The sequence below is a fragment of the Aquila chrysaetos genome, chromosome 2 (assembly GCF_900496995.4).
Source record: "Aquila chrysaetos chrysaetos chromosome 2, bAquChr1.4, whole genome shotgun sequence".
Lineage (NCBI taxonomy): Eukaryota > Metazoa > Chordata > Aves > Accipitriformes > Accipitridae > Aquila > Aquila chrysaetos.
Window position 1 is genome coordinate 16,489,512 of NC_044005.1, and position 26,803 is coordinate 16,516,314.

At 38.4% G+C, this 26,803-nt stretch overlaps 1 protein-coding gene across 3 annotated transcripts in view; it reads right to left on the bottom strand.

Moving 5' to 3' along the window:
* Positions 1–15,366: 15,366 nt before the first annotated feature.
* Positions 15,367–26,803, bottom strand: part of VRK1 (VRK serine/threonine kinase 1) — a 38,045-nt gene continuing 26,608 nt past the window's right edge. For all 3 annotated transcript variants that reach the window (XM_030003372.2, XM_030003383.2, XM_030003394.2), the window contains exon 13: positions 15,367–16,719. In XM_030003372.2, coding sequence (XP_029859232.1) covers positions 16,637–16,719 — 83 coding nt within the window. In that variant the 3' untranslated portion in view covers positions 15,367–16,636. The remainder of the gene's footprint in view (positions 16,720–26,803) is intronic.

The following is a 26,803-nucleotide window of genomic DNA, read 5'->3' on the forward strand; positions in this document are numbered from 1 at the left end:
ATGCTTTTACTGGTGTTCTCATGGAGGTAGCCAAAGGAGCCTGTCTGCTTTGAGCCAAAACCTGCAATGATGCTGGGATCAGCACCAAACTGGGGAGAAAGGAAGCATTTTAAAGCCCTTTACCAAAGGTCTCAGTAGGTTTCAAAGACCCAGTCTGCAGCTCTTCCAAAGGAGTCAGGCTGGGAAATCTGTTTGAAGGCTCCAATAAGGTAGTGAACCTGTTTTCTTAACGATCTGTCCTTTCTCATCTGCAGAGGGAAAGCAAGTCAAGTGTGTCCTACTTTTACTTTAGTAAAATGGATGTGCAGTACACACTTCATTACAACCACCACGGGGATTAAAGTAACTTGAGCAAATGGCCCCAACTCCTTGTAATTATCTTTTGAAGACACTCGAAGACAAAAGGAAAAAAAAAAACCAACCCCCAAAAAATGAACTAGTTCAAGAACAGCAGTTTGCCAAAGGACCAGTGAGCAGCTACCACAGGCCATGGGCTCAGCGGTTCCCCTCACGAGCCTGGCCCTCCCACAGAGTGTCCCGAACCGATGGCAGGGGTGGTGGGCCCCATGAGACAGGGAGTATGCAGAGGTCCTCAGAGAAGAAGGACCCCTTCCACGGGTGTGTGCAGGACAAGGCTGAAGAGCGTCCGGCTTTGAGTCTGAGCGATGCTGCCCTCCTATGGCATGTCGCTCAGCCCACTCACTTCTGCACTGACACCCCGCTGTCTCAAATGCTTCAACAGGCCCCTAACCCCACCGAAAAGGCAAAAGGACGGGGTACATGATGATCAATCGGTTACTCTTTCTGGCTCAGGGCCCCTGAAACATATTCTCGGACAACTGATCCAGCTGGCAGGGCCCAATATTCTGTCCAGGCCCTTGTACTGGGCCACAGCCCTTCCCAGCCTGCTGGTCCTGTGTCCCTCTGAAGTCTCTGGGCTGTGTAGCTCTTTCCCCTGTTAACTGTTTCAGAGGTAATGCAACAGAGAAGCAAGAAGCTGAGAAGTTTAACTGAGAGCACAAATATTCTTTTAAAAACAAACCTTCAAATCATGACAAGTACAGGTCTGTAAGAAGCTCCTGACTACAGTCGTGTGCTCCCTTACTGCACCGTCCAGGGGGACTGCAACCCAGCCTGAGTCGTTAGGCCAACCCAGTACTGAGTCTTCTTCTTTCTGACAGAAGAGCAAGACCTCTCTTGCTTAAAGATTATTTTTCTTCTGAAAACAGTTTCTAGCTCCTTTCTTACCTACTTACTAGCAAAGATCCTCCTCTTTGTTGCCATGAAGTGGCTGCAAGTGGCTGTGTAGTTGTCTTTGCAGACCCTGCTCATGGCACGTCTCTACAGCTTTATGTGGACTCCATTCAGTACAACCACTCAGCCCTGATGGCCCCCTTTGGGGTTTTCTCAGCTTACTAAAACATCTTTCCACTACACCTCAAGTCTCCACTCTAGTCAGTTGAGGCCTGTTGTTTATTGGTGGGACCTGGTTTTAAGTCTTGAATACGTGTGAAGCTTTATTAAATAAACACACCACTTGTCTGAAATGTGGCACGGAAGACTGAAAGGTCAGCAAGTAGTTCAGCAACAACAGAGGCACCCACGTCTGAAATGACTTTATGTGGACAAAGGCCCACAACTACATTTCTGTGAATGTTCTTTGTGGCGAAGGAGGCTTGAACTGGGTACACCTCATGGGTTTACAAGGAGCTGCAGAATATAATTGTATAAGGGAAAAGAAATTATCAATTGAAGAGATTTAGCATAGCAGGAGAAAATGGCAATCCATAGACTCTGTTCAGATCCAGTTGGTGCCATGGATGATTATTGCATATTTTGTGCACTTAGTGAAGTGGGTTGCATAACGCGCTCCGATACATGGAGCAGCTTCTAGCTAACAGGGAATGCTCTTCTACCTCTCCCTCAAATCCCCCAAATACCTGTGAAATCACTTCTCCAGCACAGAAATAGGTCTGCCCTAAGCCACGCCAGCCCACTTTCCAAATTCACTGTGGTCAGAGCTCTGCAGTTCTGAGGCAAACCCGATTTTATGTAATAAAAAAGTAACTGACTTGGTGTTTACCATGTGCCTTCTCAGATGCTTCTTGCATCTGGATTGTTTCCAGTGTACATATATAGTTTATATATGTTTATAACTTTATAAAGTTTTAAAAGCTTTGGCAGCCTCTCAGCCAGAGCTGTGATGTAGGTCTAGTGTGTGTTTATGGGGCCTGAGCTGAGTATCAAAATACTGGGAAGTTTCAAGCACCTTTATGGACTTGCATGTGGAGCTAAGTAGAAGCTGTAACCCAAGTGAAGAGGATTTCTTCTGTGTGTAAAAACCAAAGTTTTCCTACAACAACAAATTCCTGACTGAGCCTCACTGTAATCACTTAAATCACCAGATCCCAGGCAGTACACTCCCCCCAGGGACCTGCAGAGCCCCACAGCTGTCTGAATGGACACACAGGTTGTCATCTCCCAGTACCAGCCCAGGCCTCACAACCCCCTGGCCCCTCTGCAGCCCACACTGCTTTGCAGATGACGACAAGCCTGCATTACAGGCCTGGCCCACCCTCCAGCCTCCAGCATGCCTCATGTTCCATGGCCACAGCCTTCCTCTTCCAGGCGAGAGGGCCCTTTGCATGACTTAACCCTGGCCTTGCTGTGCCTGAATCGCGGCAGACCCTGCTGGGGAGTGGGAGAAGGGAGCATCAGCAAGTGCCCGTCTACTCTTGGATGCAGAATTTATCTTTAGTCTCAGGCTTTGGTCCCACATCATACCCCCAAACTTCCCTGGGCTCCTCCTCAGTGAGTTCTGCTCCCACCCTTGCTCTGTCCTGGAGCAAAGCCCTGCACAGTGATACACGCCACTCTGTGAGTACCTGGCAATTGGATCTTAGAAGTCCATTTCTGAAAAAAACCTACCTTGCATGATTGTACACTAGCCCCTGTATGGGCTACCACATACAGTAATATTGTGGCTCTACTGGTTTTACCACCCCACTATGACATGCTCTTGAAACCTAATAAATAGCTTTTGACGGCAGGCCGTAGCTGGCTTCAAGCAGGCAATCCAACAAGCAGTGGAGATTTTGCATATAAAGCTATTAAAACACAAGGTAACATGAAGGGTCAACTTCTTTCCGTGCTGGTATAGCAAGCAGTGAGGAGATAAAGACAGAACACATTTCTGTAATGAGCTAATTACACTTAATAAAAAAGAGCATGGGATGTCTACTCAGAGAGGCTGTATTCAGCACTGATGGAACTAGGAATGCTGGACACTGGAGTTTGCATTCCTTACAATACCTGAGTATCTGTTTCAAACCATTTCCTGACAATCTAATTTCCCCCTTGAAATTTCAGAAGATGTAGGCACCAGTTTTGTCTCCCCTCACTATCCTCAGAAAGCGAAGCACAGCTGTTTTTACTAGCATTACAAAACACCTTCAATTTAAACCAAACTTGTATAAAAAATGGAAGACTTTTACTGCTTTTATACATTATGCTGAGCATTGTTACTTCCCTTTTTGAGAAAACTCCCTCTATGAATATATATTTAGAAATCTTCCCACAAACTGATGAACTAATTGCAATCATAGAATTACTAGAAAAACTGACAAATTGTAAATAATTATTTCAAAAGGTAAATATACCAGGTCTTTTACTAATGATGTGCTAGCAGCTTCCTATCAAATAATAGCTATCACTTTGAAAAGACCAGATCCTCAAAATGCAAAGAAAATACATACCAGGTTAATGCCCCTACTTGTACAACATGGAAGGTTTCAGGAACGCAATGGGAGAGATTGCACTAATTGTTGCAAATAATTAAGCAATCGGAATTTGCTTTTCAATAGGGTTCTTTGTCTATAAACTGCAAAGAACTTCTCGGAAGCAGGCTATGAATTTTCCCCATTTCTTAAAGAGAGGTAAGAAAGGCTCCAAAACGAATCCAGTTTCAGCAACAGAGACAGACCTTGAACCCAGTGGCATGCTGACTCCTAGCACCCTGCTGTAACCATTAGGAAGTTTCCCTCAAATAAAGAGGCAGAAATGTGCTAACTTCTGCCCTCCATAACATCAGCGGAGTCCTAGCATTATAATTAAGGTGACGACACAACCTAGTCAGTCAACCATCTCACGTCTGCCCAGGTAATTATATTTTAACTGTTGAAGGACTTTGGGAAATGGGCAATCACATGAATGCTTGGTTGGTGCAGCACATACATTTGCCATCTTAAGGTGATTAATGTAATTCCCAGCCCAGGAGAGGCTAGATGATGAGTTCAGTGCAACCCCTGGTATTGAAAAGCAACTGACCAAGAGAAATAATCCAGGACATACCCACTCTACTCTTCATTTGTTGCAGATAAAGGACTTTAGAGAAGAACCTGTATAACTTCTGCTATAGATAGCTCCTTAGATTTGACTGAATTGACTGAGGCTGATTTGCTCCACCAGGCCTCCATAGGACATTAACATCGTACCTAAATAATTTAGCTGGACAGTGAATCAAGAACAAATGCTTTTCAGGACTTTTATGTAGGACCAGGAGATGAAGTGACATGTGCTGGCTGGGGATTTTACATGCAATTTAGCACCTGACTTAGCATGTGATGCTGAGCAAGATGAACAATGTTTCTGGTTCCCTGTTTCCCTGTCTTTAAAAGGAAGAGGGTACCTAGTTCCTAGATACGAGCTCCTCCTACTGAGGCTGTAAGGCTCAATGTTTGTAGAACAGCTTGGGACCTTTGGAAGAAATATGTACGAAATCATTACTGATCCCAAATGTTTTGTATACTCTGTTGCTGCACTCAATAAAACAATCAAATATAGAACATGTTTCTGCAAAGCCAGCATGTAGAAAATTCTCTATTGTCTCTTTCTACTTTATCAAGCAGCCCATGGAAATCTTTAGAGTCCCTAGTCAATACTATTTAAAACTTCAAGACTGATTTTACACTCCACATTCTCTGTAATTTCTCTTTTTCTCAAACAGGTAGTATACTTGTGGGAAGAATGCCTTCCCATCATAATTACAATACACAAAGCTTCAGACTTGCACATTTCAGGTGAAGGCCTAAAATTTTTAAGGTTCTCATTATCCTTCCAACACAAAAAGACTTTCCTGGGAACCACTGCTTTTGCATGAAAGGATGTGTATTTTGTTTCCTTTCAAAATCACAGTGAAAGATAATGTCATGAGCAAGTCATAGACTTACTGGTAATCAAATTAATGAAAAATCAAATCCACCTATTGTATAAGTTTAGCTTTATTATAATACAAGAACCCATACAGGGTGGCCTAGGAGAAAACTGGTTCCAACTTGTCCCTTCCAATCATTCAGCTTCCACTGCATGTCTTTTGGGGTCATAGGGCTAGCAAGTGCATCTTGACAGCCCTGGAAATTATTCTAAATCAGTTCTTCATATTCCAACCCAACACTTCTTATGATTACAAAGTTAATAGCTTAACATGGACATTCTAGATTTAACCCTATGACCTGCTTAACTGGTGACAAGAAGAGCAGCAAAATGTGGCGCAAGTGCCAGGATGAGAGTGAAAACGCTTGAGGATGCTAAGGCTCCACTAATAGAAGCAATGCCAGAAAATGGAGGTAATTGCAGGTTTTTCATTTCTTCTTTTGGCCTGCAGAAGTTTTCTTTCCGTAATTGACTTTCACCTGCAACTTATATGTATTTCTCAATAGGAAAACATCAGTGATGAGGCACAATGATGCAGCTTGATCAGATACTTGGCTAATTCTCCACTGTTTGAAGGCAGAAGGGAATTTCTAAGAAAGGAGTGTAGGACTCTTAGGACAGGATAGGTATTCAGACCTGCCCAATAACTACTTCTGGCCAGTGCCTGAACAATTGACATCCAGCCCAGTAACAGATGACATTAAAATATGATGGGCCAAGGAAAGAGAATTATTTCTTAGATAAAAAGGGGCTTTAAAATTTCCTTCTGAAAACAAACAAAAAACCCCAACCCCTGTTTTAGCAAAAGGGTTGTACACTCAGCAGGTTTAGCTAGCTCACCACAGGCTTGAATGAGCAACAATACTGGCACAGCAAAGGGGGCAGCAAAAGGAAACGGGACTGTGCTACTGACCCCATGTACCGATTAGCTGTAATGTGAATCTACTCTCTGACTGATATCCAGCCTATCTATAGAAACGTGCGAGACAGGAATCAACCGACTGAGTCTCATTCTCCAAGTATAAGACTTGACAGGTCTGAATGTGTGTTTTAAATGCCTGAACAAGGAAGGAAAGATATTCTGGTGATGAAAACTTTTTGCAGAACAAAAAAATTGCAACCTGAATCCACAGTGTGTAAAGCATTAAGGACATCTTTTTATCTTTGGAAATTATTTTACAGTTAACTGAATAACAACTCTGAAAATAAAGCCTCTTTTTATTCTCTCTCCTTGGATTTGCACTGGGAAGGATTTAAAGAACTATATTTGATCCATTAGGTTGAGGAACTCACAGTACTGTACATTGTTTTAGTGTACTAAATTTAGTTGACTTCTGTCTCTTTCAATTACCCTTCTAAAAAGGACGGGTGAAAAATAATGTCTCTCTTTATATCATTTGGTTTGCTGTTGATTAACTCTTCTCTTCTAGTGCTTGCTTATGTTTTGTAGGGTAGGGAGGACAGAACAGCTTAAGGGCGGAGGAGGGGGGGAAGGATTGAAAAGCTCTTTTTCTGAGTTTGAGCTTGTAGAGTCTTCCCTTTCATATTTATATCTCAACAATAAAATGTCAGGATTGTTGATAAGGACACAAAGTCAGATGGAGAATGGACTGAATCTTAACTTTGGTAAAATAGGCCAACTGTAAGAAATCCTGAACGTAAAAATAAATTTCTATGCATGCTATCCTCATCATTAATGTGAAACAAAATTAAATACAAGTTTTACATAATTAATCCACTGACTTGTCCATTTTTGCCACAGCAAAGAACTATAGAGGAATAGCATGCCCTAATTCTTAAAAGAACTGTGATCCGCATCAGAAGTACTCTTAGACATTTCAGAAATAGTTCAATTCCATTTGGTATCACTTATGTGTATGCACTCTGTAAGCTATGTACAACTCTGAACACCCCTCAACCTCTCAAAAGGAGGTAGAAAGTAGGCATGAATTCTGCGGCAGGTCTTGAACTCAGCTTCTTTTTTGCAAAGGATACAATAGCAAGAGGTAAAGGGTTTCTGACTGTGATGTCCTCCAACCATCAAATGGTCATCAAATACTTTGATGAGGAGGAAGCAAAAAGATGAATGTATTTTAGTCATCTGTTTAAATTTCCAAAATAGTAATTGCTGAACTTGACTGATCTCAAAAACTTTGTTCTGAAAACAGGAAGAAGCAGCAATGATTTGCCCTGAGTTTCTGCAGAGTCTGAATGATGAAAGATATATCGAAATTTTATTCCCCCACCTTGTTTCAGTGCTTAGACTGGGCTGATACTCCACAAAGAAAAAAAAAAACCAACAGACTTCTGGAGAGGAGGGAAGTGCTCCACTCAGAAATTCACTAATTCTTTCCAACCTTCCTGTTGGAAAGGTTAGAAAAGTCTCCCTTACTACATTTGATAGTGCTTCATTAATTATCAGGATTAATCTACTGCTAAAATCCAATGCAGAAAATTTGGCAGTGATCACATATGTTTCATTAGTTACTCCAGAGAAACATGAAGCAAGAAATCCAGATCCTGTAATAAGACCTGGAAGAACTTATGACAGGATTGAAAAACTTTCTGGTGCATCCTATGACAGTGCTGGTGACAGTAAATTCGGTAGTAGACTAGTATTAAAGGCAGAGGTGATGATTAGCAAGCGTACATGGAATTGTTGGGAGTTGTGACTTCCGGGAAACAAGTGTCTGTGGAGCAGATATCCTGAAATCCCTCTTTGCCATCCACCCACCACATGTTCCCTACCCTTTCTCTTGACTAATGTCGTCTTCTTCAGACATTGGGATGTCACCAGGAACTGGGGAAGAACAGATCACATCTGCACCATAGCTGGTACAAACATAAGTATCTGGCAATGCCCATAAATTCTGCTATAAGGTATGTAGGTATGCAAGTCTGATAGTCTTTTGTGGACTGATGGCTTAATAACTTGCCAGCAGATCATATAGTAGAAACATGTCATCGCTTGCGATACAACGGCAGGTGTGTTCTTGCCTATAACTGGAATGCACCTATTAGGGCAGAGTTTGAAATTTACCAGTTCAGACAAAGATATCTTCTTCAGGTTGTGACAAAGGCAGCAAAAGAATGGAAATATCTTTGTAGACATCCATTTTTTTCTTTATGAACAATCTATTTAATGAATGTTGTTTCTCAGTTAAAGCTCCACTTTATGAACAGGCAGCCATTCTGAAGACAGAAAATTATGCAAGTCCCTTTGCTGTGAGAGATTCAGATCCCTGTTTGGCTGATGTTCCACTAGACTGATCAGCTGTTGGGCACATAACATCCCCTGGCACTTCTCTAAAGAAGTCTTGCAGTTAGAAATAAAACTTGCAGTTTCAAGAAGTTGGACACTCTCCATTGCTTGCTGCTGACCTACATGGGCTATCCATGCATTCAGGCAGGTTTCCACAGTAAACAAGCTCCCAGTGGAATGTGATATGATATACAAAAATCTTTGTCCGTCTTCCAATCTAGATACTTGAGAACTCATAAAATAATTAGGGGCTTATAATCTATGCTGTCTCTCCCTTAGGGACCATTAATACATTAAGAAACTCAAACAGTCCTGAAAAACCATACCAATACAATACCTATACACAGAAAACTATCATGGCTACAAAGTAAAGGAATACGCTGGTGGTTGAACACCATACATCTGGATAAAATCATTTTCCAGAATAAATCACTTCTTCGGTACAATTTTTCATTCCCAGTTTGATGTTCCTTCAGAAAAACTGATAGGATTGTCGAAGGCAAAACCATAATGTGGAAACACAGTGAACTGTAGGCTTCTCTGATGAGTAATCAGATGTGTCTGTAGCAGAGAAGTAGAGGGAAAATGGATGGAAGGGGAAGAACAATGTCTGTAGATCCTGTAGAGATCTGAGGAGATGCTACAGTGGAAAAGAGGAATAAAAGGAGAGAATTTAGGGGAGAGCGGAGAGCAAACCCTTCTCCACTATTTGTGCCCATTTGAAGGCTCTCTGTAATATCACAGCCCCTGACAAGCTGTGAAATCCAGCTGACCCACAGTGATCTAGTGAGTGCCCCAGTACCCGTGCAGGACTCATACTTCTGGTCCCAGCACTTTGAACACTGCAAGCACAGCTCCAATTAGAACAGTGCATCAAATAGCAATTAATGTTGTCTGCACTTAAAGGGGGAAGAAATCAGATTGAATAGGACTGAAAGAGACAGATGAAGGAAAGACCCAAGGTGGATGGCTCTGTCTTGCTTTTGCCAGGCAGAGATGATGAAAAGGAAGCAGCAAGGCAACCACTGTTGTAGGAAAGGCTCACACCTTGAATCTTCAACCCTAGGCAAGAAGCAGAGAGCCTGTCCAGAACAGCAATCCCATTTCCTCAGCTATAAGCACAATGGTCTGTTGTGTCCTGGCCTGCTCCAATGCTTGCCAATGCCTCAGGTCTGCTATGGCTCCCCTCATTTTCAGTGCTCTTCAGGGCAACATAAATTTCAATAAGGCTAATATTTAGCCTAATGAGGCTAAATAATTAGTCTAATAAAGCTAAACTACTTGTTGGAATAACCCAAAAATTCCCTTGGAAGGCAGAAGGAAGAAGCAGATTGACATGAAGTAAGCAGAATAACTAATAAAAGAAAATTAATTTTACCATAGGCACTCAACATCTCACATTCTACTATACCAGGTGCTATGCAGATGGGTAAGAAGACAACCACCTCTTTCAAGAGCTTAAAACAAAGCCAACATGCAAAAACTGTGAAGAACAGCAAAAACACAAACACATTTCAATACATTTGTTTCTCACTCCTGCGGTTCCTCATTACCTCGGTCACAGTACCCTTAGTTAATCAAGGAATGTCAAGTTCAAGCATAAATTCTGTAGGTTAGCTTAACAGTTACTGTGTTGCAGTGTGCAATTTCACTTATGAATTACTCATTCCTTGTTAGGGCCTCTCTTGTGATTCTGCTTCTATCACTACTCTTAACGGATAATTCAGCAGTGTGCTAAACAGCCAAAAATATCATTCTCTTTCTTGATTTTCAGACACTGGATACCTGCAGGTCTTACAGGCTTCAAATGATATTTCGGGCACTACGACCTCAGAAAAGTCAGGCTTTCCATATAAACAACTGGAATTCACCCCCAAAACAGAACAGTTTTCATGCAGAGAAAAAAGTATTCCGGTCAGATTTAGAGAAAACCTTGTGCTGCACTGATACCAGAAATGGGTGACAAATTTCAGAACTATTTTTAGGAGGACTTTGACTTGTGGAAGGGAAACAAGCAATCAGTGAGATAACTCACTGCCACACATGGAACCAGCTAACGTATGACGATAACAGAGGCAAAAAATGTTGCGAGTTTCTAAAGTGGTATATCAGGTGACTCCTGGTCTGGATAAGAGATGAGTTTTAAATTCTACCTCCTTCCAGGTTTGACAGCACTGATTAAAAAAACCCCAAAGCCTATAAATTATGATGATCAGCTCTGTCAGTGACAGAAGGAACTAGTTGGTAGACAATGTCCAGGTATTTTCAGCACCATATTGTCTTCTAAATATGGTGCTGTTTACCGTATACCTTCCGCTATGGCTATTGCCAAGCATTATTAGAAGTGAGTCAGGGATTGCACATTTGCTAGTGCAGATCCACCCTCACCATTCTAAAGGAAACAGCTTCATAATGACAGATGAGTGAGAATGTAAGAATAAAGGCATTTTTATTTTTTATAGATATATCTGTTTTCAGAAAGTAATTCAGTTTATTAGTAAAACTATTTTTGTTCAGGTTTAGCAGCAGATAGACAAAATTAGCTGGAGGGTTACTTACTTTCAAGTAGATCCAGTGTTCCACTCCTCTCCTGGCAGAAAGGAAAAGGAAAGTACCTTCAGGTTTTCAAGGCACAGATCATGTATTTCTTGTGGTATGAAGTAATTTCTTTTAACATTCAGCTGTGCGATTCACCAATTCCCAGAACTGCATGTTATAGTTTGCATTCTGAACAAAGCTAAGTACCTTCCCTTCCAGGGCTCTTTTGTCTTCTAAATGCATCCTCCTTGGTTGTATTTCATGTTATTGTGTTCTGTATAAATGAACATATTAATCCTTAATTTTCTAGGTTTCTTGCTCATTTGCCAAGGAAGCATTTTTCTTCTCTCAGAAGCTGCAGATGCAGATTACCACTGTGCCAGCTTCTTCCTTTCTGGAGTGGTCTGGCAAAAGGAATTAGTTCAGGAAAGTTCATAAAAATATATATTTTCTTTTCACTTCTACTGTACTTCATAGCTGTCTCATTGTGTTCTCATCACTGTTCTTCTGAGTATATTTATGAAAACCCATCACAGCAGCTAAGGTTTGCAGGGTTGGAAAGCTGACCTTCCAAGACAAGAAGTAGAAATACAGGAGGCAATCTTTCTCCCATCAAATGACAGTTACTCCACAACTTTTTCATCCTTTGGGGTATCCCTGGGAAAATGCAAAACCTCAGTTGTGGCTTGTTGCAGCATTCACAATGGTGAAGAAAATGCTGTCAGGATTCACTTGTCAGCAGCTTAGGCAGTTGTGGAACTTGAGGTCCATTTGAAAATACTTTGGGTATTTGTATGCAGTAGACCTAAATGCAAGGGCATTAAAATCTGGCATGGAAGCCTACACGGGCAGGATATGCTCCAGTCTGAAAGAAGACAGCTTTTGGTTGGGGTAAGATGAAACACAGACAACTAGAAAGAAGTACAAGTGCAATACTGCTGGTGACTTCATGTTTAAAAACATGGCAAGTCAGTGTAGAGAAAACTAGTCTGTAGCATCCCATTAGAGCTGCTGCATTTTTCTAAGCTGTCTGGATTACTCTGCATCCAGGCAAAACTCAGTTCACAGAAACAGTATATTTCCTTTTCTGTATATCCCTTCAGGAGAAAAGGAAAAAAAAAAAAAAAACCAACACAAAAAACCCAAACTGTTGCTATAGAGTTATCATCCAGAGAGATAAAGAAGGCCTAAAATGAAGCAAAGAATTCATGGAATCACCTTTCTAAATCTTCAGCTGCTCAACCTTGAAAATATCAGGGGAGAAAACCAAAATGCACGTGAGTTAGCATGCAGTTGCATAAAGCTATGCGTGAGATCCTGACTAAGACTCTAGGAATTTCCAAAGTTGATCCCACCACACCTGCCTTCTCCCTGCCTATGAGGAAGGACATCATGAAAATCAATCCTCACACAGATAAAACCAATTTCATTCTCCTGTTGAGTACTGCATCATTGCAAAGAGCCCAGCACCCCAAAACAGCATGAGAGGTGAAGGAATGGCACTTAGTGCCGCAGAGCTTTTCCAGTCAGTTTGATGTTGCAGTACAGCCACAAGCGATGGGATCTGAGTCATGTTCAATGAGCACCAGCTCTACGTCTGGTTTAACAATAGAACTGGTGCACTATGGAAACTCTAATTTAGATATTCCATTATATATGCTGGTAAAGGCATACATATATACTGGTTATCCAGACATAATCTGGGGTTTGCCTCACACCTCCTGCAATGAAGCTACTGATACTTACCTATCATCACCCATACAGGACACTGCAAACCATCCTTGAAACAACTCATCAGCAACTGGTAGAGACTCTATTAAAACTGTAGCAGTATTAATATCTGATGTCTTCACAACAGTAAAGTTTTTTTTTTTTTTTTAAAGCAGAAAAGTCTGAGAAAGCCATTATTTGTCACAGGATGATCCAAAGGCTGTTAATCTCCTGTCTACACCTTAAGAAAGAAAAGAGGAGAAAAATCTAATTTAAACAAGTGCTACTAGGGATAAAAAATTCAGACTGATGCTATGTTAAATTACTTGGGAGGCTGAGGTATCCAGCCATGGTCTTCAGTAAAAAAGAGAATTACAGGGTCTATCAATTAGAGAAGCGGTGCTCTGAGCCTATGTGCTGGCATGCTTACAGTTTTTTTAATGTCTGGCAGGATGTTTTACAAACTAAACTCAGCAAGATGACAATTCCACCAGAAGGTGCTTCAGATGGTTTTGCTAATAATTTTGATCAGCTGAAATGGAGAAAAACATCACTTCATTTATTTGGCTTTTCCAGAACCTGTCAAATCAGAGCAGAACCATTAATTGCCCCTTTCTGCATCTCCCCCCATCTCTCCCACCTTCTTCCAGAAAAGACACACTCCAATTTTATTTTTTTTCTACAAGTATTCTGCATAATCAGCCTTTGTTCCCAAAACGAACTTTGGTCATTCTTTGTGCACTTCCTTTGCTAGAAGGAAGTGCCATTTCTTGAGAATATTCATTGGAGGCTGGTACTGCTACTGCTGCAAACATGTAAGTGCTAACCACCATATATTGGCTTTTGTTTTAATAGCCTTTTAACCAACTTTGTTAATGGACTGAATGCAATTTAGATATGGAACTTGGCTAAAATGTAGCTTCAATTGGCTATTAAAATTTAAGAGCCAAGTAAGATAGCTAATTACAAAAAAGCTCCAGTGATAATGCTAAGCAGAATTAGTAATAGCAAATGACAGTCTGTCTAGTCTTATTCCCAAAGGGAAAGAAACTCTTAACTGAGAAGTCAACCAGACAACGTGCAGAAAACCTAATTGCATTACTGGTATTATGGCATCCCAAATCTGGCAGCTCACTGGGACAAAACAGTGAGTAAAGTCTGTCAAACTACTCAGGAAAGCAACTGACCCCCTTCTTAATGCTAGCTGCAACACGCATCGGGAATTATGTTATTACTTTATATTAACTTATTGGGAAATATTCCTGTAAAAATTATCAAATCAGCACCATCTAAAAATATCTTATACCCATCCTGAATTTGATTCTCTCTCCAGATATTTTAGATTAGGGGAAAAAATATAAACAATCTGTCTGCAAAATGTTCAAGCACTAAAAGAAGCATTCTGTGCTTCATTATCAATATCCTCATTACACCATCAGCTGAAGTGCCGACTAGTTCTCCTGTGAAGATTTATCATGTATGGTGGCCACTTTGAAACATAGGTAGCGGAGTCTTTAACATTCCCTACTCAAGTGTCTCCCTGCTGTGCCTGTAAATGTCAGTCCAGTTTTTTCACGGCTGTGCGCACAGATTAGAAACAGCAGGAGAGCTTGGGAGTATGACTACAATACCAGTAAGGACACTTGTCTTCATGGCACTGCTCAAGTGATTCTTGGAATGCAGGACCCTGCTGTTTTCTAATATTTACACACAACTGGAGTCATCAAGAGCAGTAAATGCAGTCTAAAGGCAGCTTGCTTCTTTTGTGTTAGAGGCTTTACTTTCAAATGGGGATGTCAACAAAAACCTACTACACCCTCCACCTCTTATAAAGTGGTGTATTTCCCCATCACTGTTTTGCAGAACAGCAAAAACACATGTGTGCAAGCACATACTGTATGCAATACATCCAGTAGTACTGCAGGTATTACCACAGCCTTCCACCTGGCTCATCCTGACTACCCTACACTTTAAACATCATTGAAGTTTACAGTGAGCCAGAGACATTCTTCCCTGTGAAGACCGTAGTTTTGCAGAGTCTCTTGTGAGCAGAGACAAGCCCTGAAACAACATTCACCTAGAATGGAAAGCGTCTTTCCCCCCCCCCCCCCCAGAACATTTGCCACCAGTACAAACTTTTTCCAGGACATTTTGGGGGTGGGAAGAGGTAGGGGTGGCTTATGAAATCTGCACCTCAAACCATTCTTTTCAAATATATGGAAACGTCTGTGTTTGTTGCATTTGGCTTTGGAAGCGTCAAAAGAAAACACACTCCTTGAAAACTTGGAAAGTAAAGAAAGGAAGTTTACCAGTAAATAAGTTACTAAAAAAAGTAAAATGTCAAACAACTGAAATACAAAAGAATGACTTTGAGTATGCAAGACAAGCAAGAGAATACAATATGCTTTCCCGACAATGGTTCTTCAGAATAGGGTAACATACTTTTTGAACAAAATGATTAAATGAAGTCATTAAAATGATAGTTGGATTTGAAGAGTTTTAAATATGAGAGAGGCTTCAGCAGTCCTATTTTTACATCTGAAACAAAGAAAATGCTATGCTTAAAGTCATCAGCCACACTTTGCTAATAACCAGGAAAATGAGTCTGTATAGCAGTCAGAACAGAAATGAGAAGGCACTAGACCTTTTAAATATGTTATTCCAGTTTTATTTCAAAACAACGGATTCCCTTGTTTTCAAAACATAACCTCATCATTCATTCAACATTTTATGCTACAACTTATTTATTTCAGTGAGTAGCTACTCAGACATTACACAATCAAGCAAGCAGAGCACTGGACATCCACACAAATACACCACCCATTGGCTCATAACAATTTCTTTTGGTTTGCCAAACTTCATAAAGCAGTCTCCTTGATAAGAATAATGTTCATGTCCAAATTAGATGTAATTTTGCAGTATCTAAGTGAAAAGTAGTGGTAAATTAAACACTGCATTTTTTGACTTGCAACTCTGACAAGACGACTCAAAGCCAAGCAAGGAAGTACTTTTAAGAAAGGTTATGTGCTTCTCAACTACTAAAAAGAGGTAAACCATTATTTTGTTATGAGAAGCACATGAGTCAAGCTTTCACTGGAACTAGATACTTCACAAAGTTATTCTTCAAAACTATAACTTTTGTAGCCTTTTCACTAACATAAAAAGAAATACTGAGGGGGGGAGGAGAATTGGCATTGGGTTTTGGTTGGTTCTTTTCTTTGCCCTGGGCCCTATGTCTGAAATTCTGGTCTCCTTGTTTTGAGAGAAACTCTGAATAATTGGAAAAGTGATACAAACACAAATACTACGCAAAAAAAAAAAGACAAAAAACAAACCAACAACCCAACCTAAAATTTGCTACCTGTCCTCCAAAGAATTGTTTAAACACATTATATAACAAACTAGAATGGAAAGGATTTGATTTTTGTCTTATGTTCTCTTTTTTTAATTCAAACACTTGAGAAATATTTAAAAGATGTCTCTACCATTTTGGACTTCATCTCAGTGTAATCTAAGTGACCTCCAATAAGGCTTTACGCAAAATTAGAAGTCAGATGCAACACTGCTGTTCCTTATAAAATACCCATAACAAAACTAAATAAGGCTTTATTTCTACATTATAGAGCAGAAAAAAGCACTTTCAGTTCACCTTTAAGATATGAATTTGTGTATATAAAGAATAAAAATGCATCCTCACTTCAAAGTTGGCAAAATTTTGCATTAGTATTTAAGTATACATAAATTATGCAAATATTTTAATAAAACATTTATTCTTCAAAAACAGGTACAAACAGCAGTCCGTGTTTTTACAGGATTCATCATTTAAAAAAGGAAAGAAAAAGATTCCAGTGCTACAGTAACTGAAAAAAACCCAGAGATAAGCCAAAGAGCAACTTAATTTGCTCCATCTACTATTTACTTCTGGACTCTCTTTCTGGTTGCTGTGACTTTCTTGGGTTTTGGTGAGGTAATCTTCCGGGTTCTGGTAGCTACCGCATCTGCAATTAAAACAAAAAAAAAAAGACAAGACCTTCTATTAAAAAAAAATAAAAATAAATGGATCACAAGAAAATACTTGTAGTCTTTAAGAGGATAGATCAACTCAAATAATTCATTTAGTCTTGACTGGGGGGACAGGGGGACACACGACAGACTCAGAAGAATTACCACAATTTCTGGGCACCAATTTTCTCCTGAAAAACACGTACAATTCAACTTCTTGAACAGTAGCATTACATACAGTTGAGCCAATTTAATAGCTCAGCTCCACCAAAAGATGAAGAATCAGATCCTCTTCAGAAGCTAAACCCCTCCTTCCTTCCCATGCACCAACTTTCAGTTCTATGATCCTGCCCAGTATTAAGCCATGTTTGGTGCTCTTTGGACCTTACAGCTAAGCTGATGCAGCTCCGCAACCTGGCAAAGAACATTTTTTTGGTCTAGTATTCTCATAGTTCAGTGAGTTACAGCATCTTAGAGTGTTCTGAATGGAGCTTATACAAGGGGAGGTGGAAGGCACACAGGTAGAAAAGAGGAAAATTTTTTTTTAGCAATGTCAAGCTGTTAAATCAGCTCAGCTATCAGTGCAACTTTACCTACAGATTTCAAGCTATTATTTGACAATATTTTATTAACAAAGGTAACAAACAGTGCCATCTAAATAAGATTCCTAACAAACCTGGCAGGCAGGTTGTTCAAAGAGACCATACATACAATAATAAAAAACTCCCTGCACTTTCATTCTTTCCTGCTCACTAGCAGGGAGAAGGGAAAAAAACCCCATACCACAGCCCACTTCCGTGAATCACATTCAACTATTATAGTCACTTTGAGAAAAAATATTACATATAATAAAAATTGCTACCATTTTCACAAATGCAGTAACAATTAAATGTTTTTCATCCCCTAGTCACGGTTTGGGGTTTTTTTTTTGTTTGTTTGTTTGTTTTTTGGTTTTTTTTTTAAATCCTGACTTCCTCCTTGAAGTCAGTTTGCCTAACTATTTAAGTTCTTGCTTGAAAAACTATATATAACTCTATCGTTCCTGTCAACTTCTTAATCTGCATTACTGACAAAGAAAAAAAGGTAAAATTGAGTTTCATGGAAGACCTTAAGAAAGAAGCTGCTTGCATAAGACAACAGCCTTTGAGCAGTATGAGTCAGATCGTTCAAGCTCAATGAGTAAATTTGGGGGAAAGGAAGGAGGCAAAGAACAATGCGAAACAAACAAAAATAGTCTTCAGTCTACCCAAACCCAAAACCACACCAAGAAAAGCAATGACCTATTGCAAACAGTTTTACTTTCATGTTTGTTTGATTTTACATAATTTAATTCGCTCTTAAAATGTTGATTTGAAATTAAAAATAGCAAAATTAACTTTGAAGAATTTTTCCATTCTTGAAAATGAAATGGAGATTCAAAAAATATTCTTATTCCTTTTTTGTCCAAAAGCACTTGAGCATTCAACATAAAACTATAAATAAATTTTGTCAGATAATACAACTGTGATTAATAAATCACTTAAAAAAAAAAAAAAAAAAACACAAAAACCAAAAAACAATGGACAGCTCTGGTGAAAGTCTCTCACTGAGCAGAGCAGCTTTATCAATGACAGATCTGTTCCAGCAAAACACCACCACCATCTCCCAACTGCTATGTAAAAACCAAATCCATTTTGGTACCCTTACAAGTACTGGTCACTAAAAGCTATACAAGCAGGTATCATAAACTAAAGTAGTAACTCTGTAAATCATTCCTATTCCCAGCTAAATTCTGGTTTATCTTCAAGAATTAGTTTATAATTTTCAAAGTCACACAATGTTTCAGCTGCTATAATTGTGAATTCTAGCAACAGACATGTGTTCTGAGTTTTCAGATTGAGTAGTCTTACTGACATGTAGGCCAAGTTATCCTATCAACTGCATGAACTGTATGGATTTTCCTCTCTCCATCCCTCCTGAGACTCTGTATTGCAACAGAAAGCAGAGAATGACCAAAGTTTTCTCTTCAAGAAAAAACAATAACCTGATCTTTCTCCCTTTCATTAATTTTCACCAGTTTTGACTGAGGTGACTGATTTTTCTTCTCATCCAATCATAGACTGTATAATCAAATGCTGCAAAGATAGGTCAAATTCATGTTCTATTATCAGAAAGACTGTCAATATGAAAATGATGACCTTCGGTAGGAAAATACTACAGGTGTTTGTTTATAGAGAAAAAAGAAATGAGTTATCAGATTTTCATGGCTGTATTTCAGGAGTGTAGTATTTCATGGTAGTCATAGACAATACAAGCAACTAAAGCTTACTAATTCCTAGTTCAGTAAGAGCTTACCCATTTCTAGTTGCTTATGCTGGAACACCAAGAAGGAGAAGAGAGCTACCCTGTCTCTGATTTTTCCTTTATCTTTATTGCATTAATGAGTTCTTTTCAAGGCTTTTCTAAACAAACCATAATCATGGAGAATCTCTAAGTGAATCATAACAAAAAGGAAAAAAAAATCCTTGTTGTGGTTCTTTTATTCATAATTTCAAACCTAAGCAGCAGAAATATTCTCTTAAACTATCTGATTAATTATGTTAAACTGAGAATGACTGCTCTCAACTCATGTTTAGCTTCAATGTTTGCAGCTATTTCAGAACTGAAGGTCTTCTATACCAAAAAGCTCGTCTGCATTTTCAAAATTAGTGAGCCTGATAACATATATTGTCCCCTCCCCACAAACTTTTCTTGTGGGACAAATGTCAGTTCTGTTTCTGAAAACAGTCCTGTGTGGGCAGCACCAAATGAGGACACAAACAAAGCTATTACAAGAAAAGGAGAGGGTTTTTATAAAGCAGATTAAACTGAATTAGGTTGAAACAGCAATTTAAATGAGGAAGAATTATATAGGCAAAAATAAACCAGATGGTGTCACTGCACAGCTTGTTTTGAGACTGGAACAAAGTTCAGCAGAGGCATAAAGAGTCCCACAGGCTCCAGAGGCATTATTAGACAAGTTGACTGTGATATCTGATCCTCTCCGTGTAAACAGTATTATAAAGCAACTTTACAAAAGAAATCCAGCAGTACTCTTTCAAGAAAGTTCTGAGAAAAATGGAGGAAAAAAAAAAAAAATCAGGAGTGGTGATCATGGTTTCTAGCGCTTTAACACACACACACAAAAAAAAGGAATTTAATTTAACTAATTTATCTGAAAAAGGAAAAAAAAAATGGGAGAGAGATGCGGTGGAGCCTTTTGTATTCATCAAATGTGCAAAAGATTGCTGCATAAAATGAGAGCAATTTTCATGTCCACAGTGGACAGGACAACTAATAAGCTTAAGGGAAATTCATATTAGGTACTAAAAATATCAAAAGAAAATACTCTGCCTTATCAAACCCTTTTCAGTAGTAAGGATAGTTAAGTATTACAAGTGGTGTTGACCAGGGATATTTTAGAATCTTAATCATAGAGGTTTTAAGAGAAAATATTGGTATGTATCAAGATTAACAAAGATTTAGATAGATAAGCCTGTCCTTCAGCTGGTGTATAAAGCAGATCACCTCTTGATGTCCCTTCTCATCTTGTTTTCCAATTCTACGTACACCATTTTAGAAACACACATAAGTCTTATGAATAAGAGAAATAAAACTGTACTCAAGTCAAAAAATGAAAGTTTCTATAAAATGACAGAGGTTCCTTTGGTAAAAATAAGCAGACACCAGAGACCTAAGTTTCCCACTTAATTGCCTGCTTTGATGGAAATGAGGACAGCGAGAGATTCTGAGCATGAAAACACAGCTACCGAGCAGATGAAATCAGGTATGATTTAGGTGTGAATGGTGACTTCTAGGTTACATCATAGGCTAGAATATTTGAAAACAGAAGCACATACAGATTTTAGACTCCAGGCAAACATCAGGTAAGTGAAAAACATCTAGCAGCAGGCACGCGGGAGGTTAGTAACTGCATCACTTGCATATGCTGAATTTACACCCGACAAAGACTGAGTACGTGCCAGTCTGTATAATGGCCGAAGACTTCCAGCGATTCTAGTCTATGCAAGCTCTTAAACTAAACTTGTAGTAATCATCATTAAACACAGCTAACATCTTTCACCCTCAAAAGAAGCACATGCCTTCAAGTACGTTGATCAGACACTGCAGGGTTTCCTTTCTTAAAAAAAAAAAAATAAAAAAAATCCAATGGGTGTGCACACATGTGCATAATCTCACACACACACTTTGCTATATGTTTGTCTTTAAGAAAGAAAGGTCAATAAATCTGGAATGTTGGACCATGTGGTGAAGAGTTCTCAAGTGGTTTCTGGAAGGGATGTTCTCAGACTAGTGTCCACGTAGATGGAGCTTAATTATCATTTCTCTATAGACACCCAGTGTGCCACAGCAGGACAGTCTTATGACAGAACTGACATTTCTTTAATAGTGGCAACTTCATGCCACATAGATTGAATTGCCACAGTTAACCTGAGAAGTGATGAAGTAGGAACGAGAGGACCGCTAACCTAACACAAGTCTCCCTAGTCAACTAGATGCAACCTTGCATATGCCACTATATCAGAACTTAGTGCAATAAATTAATCCAAGACTGTGTTTTGTTACTAATTTAAGTAACTAATTGTGGACTTGTAATTTCCAAAGGAGACAAATTTAACACTGTCAGTTCTTCAAAATTCTTCCACTGACCCCAGTATCGCTTTTGTCTTGCAAAATGTGCTTCAGTCATATTTCAGCGGTCTTTGATCATATAAACTAACCAAGTCATTTTGCTGGATTGCTCCCTAGGAGACCTTTTTCCATCAACTGCCCCTTAAAAGGGTTCTACAATCAGCAAACTGAAAAGGGAAAACAAGAGAATGGAACCCATACAATTGCTATTTACATATGGAAGGAATAAGAAAAAAACAAATAGCATTGGAAGCTGAAAGACTACACTCAGCATTCAGCTGCAAACATCAAATGGGAAGTGAAGCCAGGTTGTGCAGCATCTAATAAGATTTAAGCATTACACTAGTCCACCGTTCTCAAATCAGTTTGGGCAGTCTGAATATGGTGCCAAGGAAAAGCTAGTTTTCTTTTACGAAGATGAAATAAGGAAGAGTATGTAGTTTCCCAACTCAGCTAGGGAACCCTGCATGGCTGATAAAACCTTGTAGTGTAACACTTCTCAAACATGAATTTTTCAGTACTTTGAAGGCTGTTGAAGCAACTGCAAGTGCAGCAAATAGTAGTTTTGGTTAGTTGGCTTGTTCTCTTTTCTCAGCAGTTCTTTTCTCTACAAAAATTCAGAAATATGATTCCAAAAAAAGAACAGAGAGACCAGAAGAATGCAAATATGGACTTGAATTCCAGGAAATATATGATTGCAGGGTGGGGATGAGAGAAGAAAAAAGTAAGTTTGTATAGTTATGGGATGGGGTTTGGCTTTAGGTACTCCTTCTTCCAAGTCCTCTGTTTCCTGCAACAAATGAAGCTGATATCTTCCCATATGATAATATGGAAAAACATCAGGACACAAGAATGTATTATTTGATGACTTTATGCCTGTGTATTTCCTAAAGATAACATCGAATCTATGAGTGTCCTTTTAAAAATTTTAATAAAAAATTGTTCCAGATAAATACTGAAACTGATTTACTTCTATTTGTAAGCATTTCTTTACTGAAGACTTTCCTAAACACAATTGTACATACACATATAAATCAGTAGTCACATGCAGCATGTGTTTAAAAATAGCCCTCCTCTCCACCACACAGTGATTTGCAGGAGGAACAAAGTTTCATTCAAATATATTACTTGCAGTCTTGAAAAAGATTAGTTCCCTGTAAAAATCTGAGTCACTGCAGTACAATTTTTCTTTCTTTCCTGTAGAAAAATTTCACTTGCAAATTTTATATCCAAGTTTGAATTCCAACACTTGTTCAGCATACTGCAATACATCTTCAGGTCACAGAAAAACAACAAAAAAGCAGACATCACTTGTTATTCTTAAATGATTTAGTTCTACATGTAAAGTCATTATACAAAACCTTACCCCATGGAAAATTTTCCTCAGAGTGTTTTTTTGTTTTGTTTTGTTTTAATTTAATCCTTTTTATTAGCAGCAAACACAAGAAAGTCCCATGAAGTGTAGCAAGGAACTTAAATGTATTTACATTTTAAATGTGCTTTAAGTGCTAGAAGTGGTCAGAAGAGATTGTACAGAAATAAGCTTAAAATATAAAGGAAGACTAAGCAGAAAACTGTGTTCCAAGCAGACACAGGAGTAAATAGGAACACTCCCATGCTTTACATCTCATAATAATAAAAGAGGCAAAATTAATGTCTAAGTGGCACATGTTCAAGGTGCTTCTCAGTGAATTTCTCACTTGCAAATTGTCAAGGAAAACCATCATTCAAGAAGAACCACAAAGATATATTCAGTTTAGATCTAATTTATTTTAACCTTCCTACCCATAATATTTAAGGATCTTTATACTTAAAAATCACCTCCTACCACACCTCTTCTAATTTAAATAGCTTTTGAAGATCCTCCAACAATTTTGGGACATGCCATAGAAAGACAGATCACTTCATATCGCGTTTTGAGTATACTTAATGCAAAATACAGAAGCAAGTTTGTCTATTTCTGACAACTGAGAGCACTATTTCTCTGCTCTAAAACCTGAATATTCCTGTTAATTTCTAGGTACAACATAGCAGCACATGCTTTTAACTTCTAAAACCAACTCACATAACTCTCATACTAGAGCATTTAACTTGCAACATTCCTGAGACAGGTAAGGGAAGGCTAAGAATGGCACAGAAAGGGACAGATCTTTTGGTGACTAGTCACAGAGACAGATACACTGTTTTGAGACTAACACCCACTTACTCCTGGAGCCTGTTACAGATACTAGTCAATACCAAATCCTTCACAAGAAGGAACAGATGAGTAACCGACAATTGGAACTATCGTAAAGTACAGGTTTTGCTGAAAACATTTGTGTTAGGGTATAAAATTAAGAGGTAAAAATCTACCTACAATGTGGGCATTGGTGCGGAGTAGAAAGACAAGTAACAAGTGGTGCCATAAACAAGCTCAAAAAAACTCATATGATTTGCTTTCTCCTATAGCTTGATGACAAGGCCAATAATTCTTTAAATATGAAAATGAGCCTACGTGTAGATTTAATCCAACATTAAGTAATAAATCTTGAATAAAGGAAAAAAAGATTTCTAAGACAATAACCCAGATAATTATTTATGCAAAGCCATGCAATGTAAATAAACATAAAGCTAAGTACCTATTAATTGAGAAATACTGTTAAACCTCCATTTTGGAATGCCTTCTAACCAATGCATCAGTATGACTGTTTTCATATCGGAGCTGTTCACATAGTTTGTTATTTATACTGCAAGAGTAACCAAAGACCCCAGTTAAGGCCTTACCATGCTAGATGTTATCCAGCAATACAGATATGCACAATTCCTACCCCAAGCAGTATTGACTATTAAAAAACTACTTTAAAAAAAATACAGTACTTCCATTGTCATGTCCACTGCAGTATTTTTCTCTATACTGTCCCAATTAATAAACCCCAAAATTGTTTAAAAAAAATCACAACAGAAAATTAAAAAGGCTGGTGTAAAAAAATTCTATTCTAAAAAAAATCTGTATTTCTATAACCCAAACTTCATCAACCCCCAAATTAAAAAAACCTGCCAGTGGTAGAGGTTTTATCTCTATTGGTAGCTTTGAACCTAGGATTATTTATAAATTCTCATGAAACTGTTATTTTTCCAGAATTTATGTCATTTTCACTGAAGTTCCTTATACTAGCTGCCTATTCCATATAAACTGATTAAAAATAAGCATATTAGTCCTATTAATATTATGCAGTACACCCCTGCAGAACTGTGGGTGGATACATACAGTGTATGCCAAAATTTGGTATTCTGCTTTAACAGTATGATCACTTATAAGCCTGTATATTTTACTATCATACATAAAGGCAGGTAATACTGAAAATGGAGCTGTAAGAATGTGAAAAATACTTTTCATTTAAATAGAAATTATCTCTTCTGACAGCATTTTTCCTGGTGGAGAGACATTGACCAATATAATACTTCAACATCATCCATATTACCTTAAAAGGGATACCTCTTAAAGTTCCAGCTTTCAGGAAAGCGTATGGGTTCCAGTTACCACAGGGAAAAAAGAGGAAACTGATAACATGCTAATTTAAACAGAATTTAAGAGTTCCACAAAGTTTTGTGCATCTTATTTCGCAAGTACAACAAAGCTTGTTTCTTGAGGGCTTTCTGAAATTCTGTTTCTAAAAAGAAGAGTCTAACACTCTTGCTTGACAGCTCCAGAAACACCGATGGCTGACATGATTGAAAGAGATGGCCTTTAATGAACTCATCTGAAGTGCCCACTCTTATGCTGAGAACAACCAGAGGGAGCAGACAGAAAAAGCAAGAATTTCAAGATGCCTGTCCTTTCTCAGTGCCATTCCTCCTTCCCCCTCCACCAAGCCTGGGGGCTCCCCAGCCTCAGCAGTAGCAGATTTTGTTACTGGCACAGTCCCTGTAGCCACTGAGCACCCTGGTGTCCTCAAACTGCTGCACAGCTGATCAGGATCTTTTTGGGCCGACTAATCTTTTGGAGTGGATTAGACAAACTGCATAGTCAGATATGATTAATGCTGATTAGCTGAACAGCAAGAGGCTGCATAGGTCTTCTTGCCACTGTTTTAAGTCCAAATACTCATGAGATTTTGTTTGAGCACTTGAAGAGTAACCCCTGTCTGGCCATATTTATCCCCTTTTAGAAAGCAATAAAATAGCATTTCAAAAACTTTTTAAATGCTCCTGTATGACTAAACTTCAATTTCTACAATTAAGATGTATCAAGAAGTTATCAATTTTATTGGACAGTGAACTTTAGGGTATTTTTTTTAGCCACAGGACTAATCCTGTAACAGATAAACAATTCCATGGTAACATAAAACTAGTCAGATTTTGAAACAGTTTTAAGTATTTCTATAATCAGCTATTTTCAATTTATCAAAAGCATCAAAATCATAAGATTATGAAACAGTTGCCCTTTCCTTCAACACAGATTTATGAATCATGTAATAAGTGGTAAAGTTTTTAATTCCAAATTTGGAGAGAACAAAATGAGTAAGTACATGTATCACTTTTCACCTGAAATCATTTGATATACTCCCCCCACTTGGTATTCATTAAATTGGGTTGTATAAAAAGGTGAAATTAGAGCCATTTCACCTGTAACTCCATTGAATTGGCAAGAGGAGGTTTAAATTGAAGCTCCACCACTCATTTTAACCACTGGATGCTGAAAATATATATAGCCTCCTAAATAGCTTTACTTAGTCTGAAAAAACTTAGCATTTACAAAAAGGTGATGCTACCACTTGGATTGCAATTCCTCAAATTCTTTTTCATGTCTATCTATGAGAATTTCAATCTACAATCCCAGGAAAAAAGAATATAATACAGAATATAAAATGAAAGTATATTCTGCTCATGTGTATCAAATCACAACCAGAAAATAGTCAGCTGTATTAAATATTTTGTTATAAGGTCTTAAATAAAATCTAAAATGCTAAAACTATGAATAAATGTCAGCATCATATCAAGTAATTATACTTTCTTTCAAGGAAAAACAATCTAATTAATGCTTTTTCAGCCACTGACAAACTAGAAAATTCATAATAAATTGAAGTCAAGAATTCAAAAGGCATTCAAGTAAGAGAAATAATCACTGATTTTAATGATCAGAATTCTGTAATGTAAACAGCTGAAAATGAACAGAGCAGTGTCACCTTCTGGAACAACATTAGCTTAATTACTTGTACTTTGTACCATACTGTTTGAGTAAATATACTAGGGTAAATCCATAACTTACCAATAATATTACTGTCTTGGAAATGTTAGATTTACCATCCTGCCACACTCCTTCATCAAACCTTTTTAAACAAGTGGATGTGTTTTGGAGTAAACTCCAGTGCTACTGCTTTATTATTTTTAGACTACTTGACCACAGAAAACTTCTGCTCTTTTACTTAG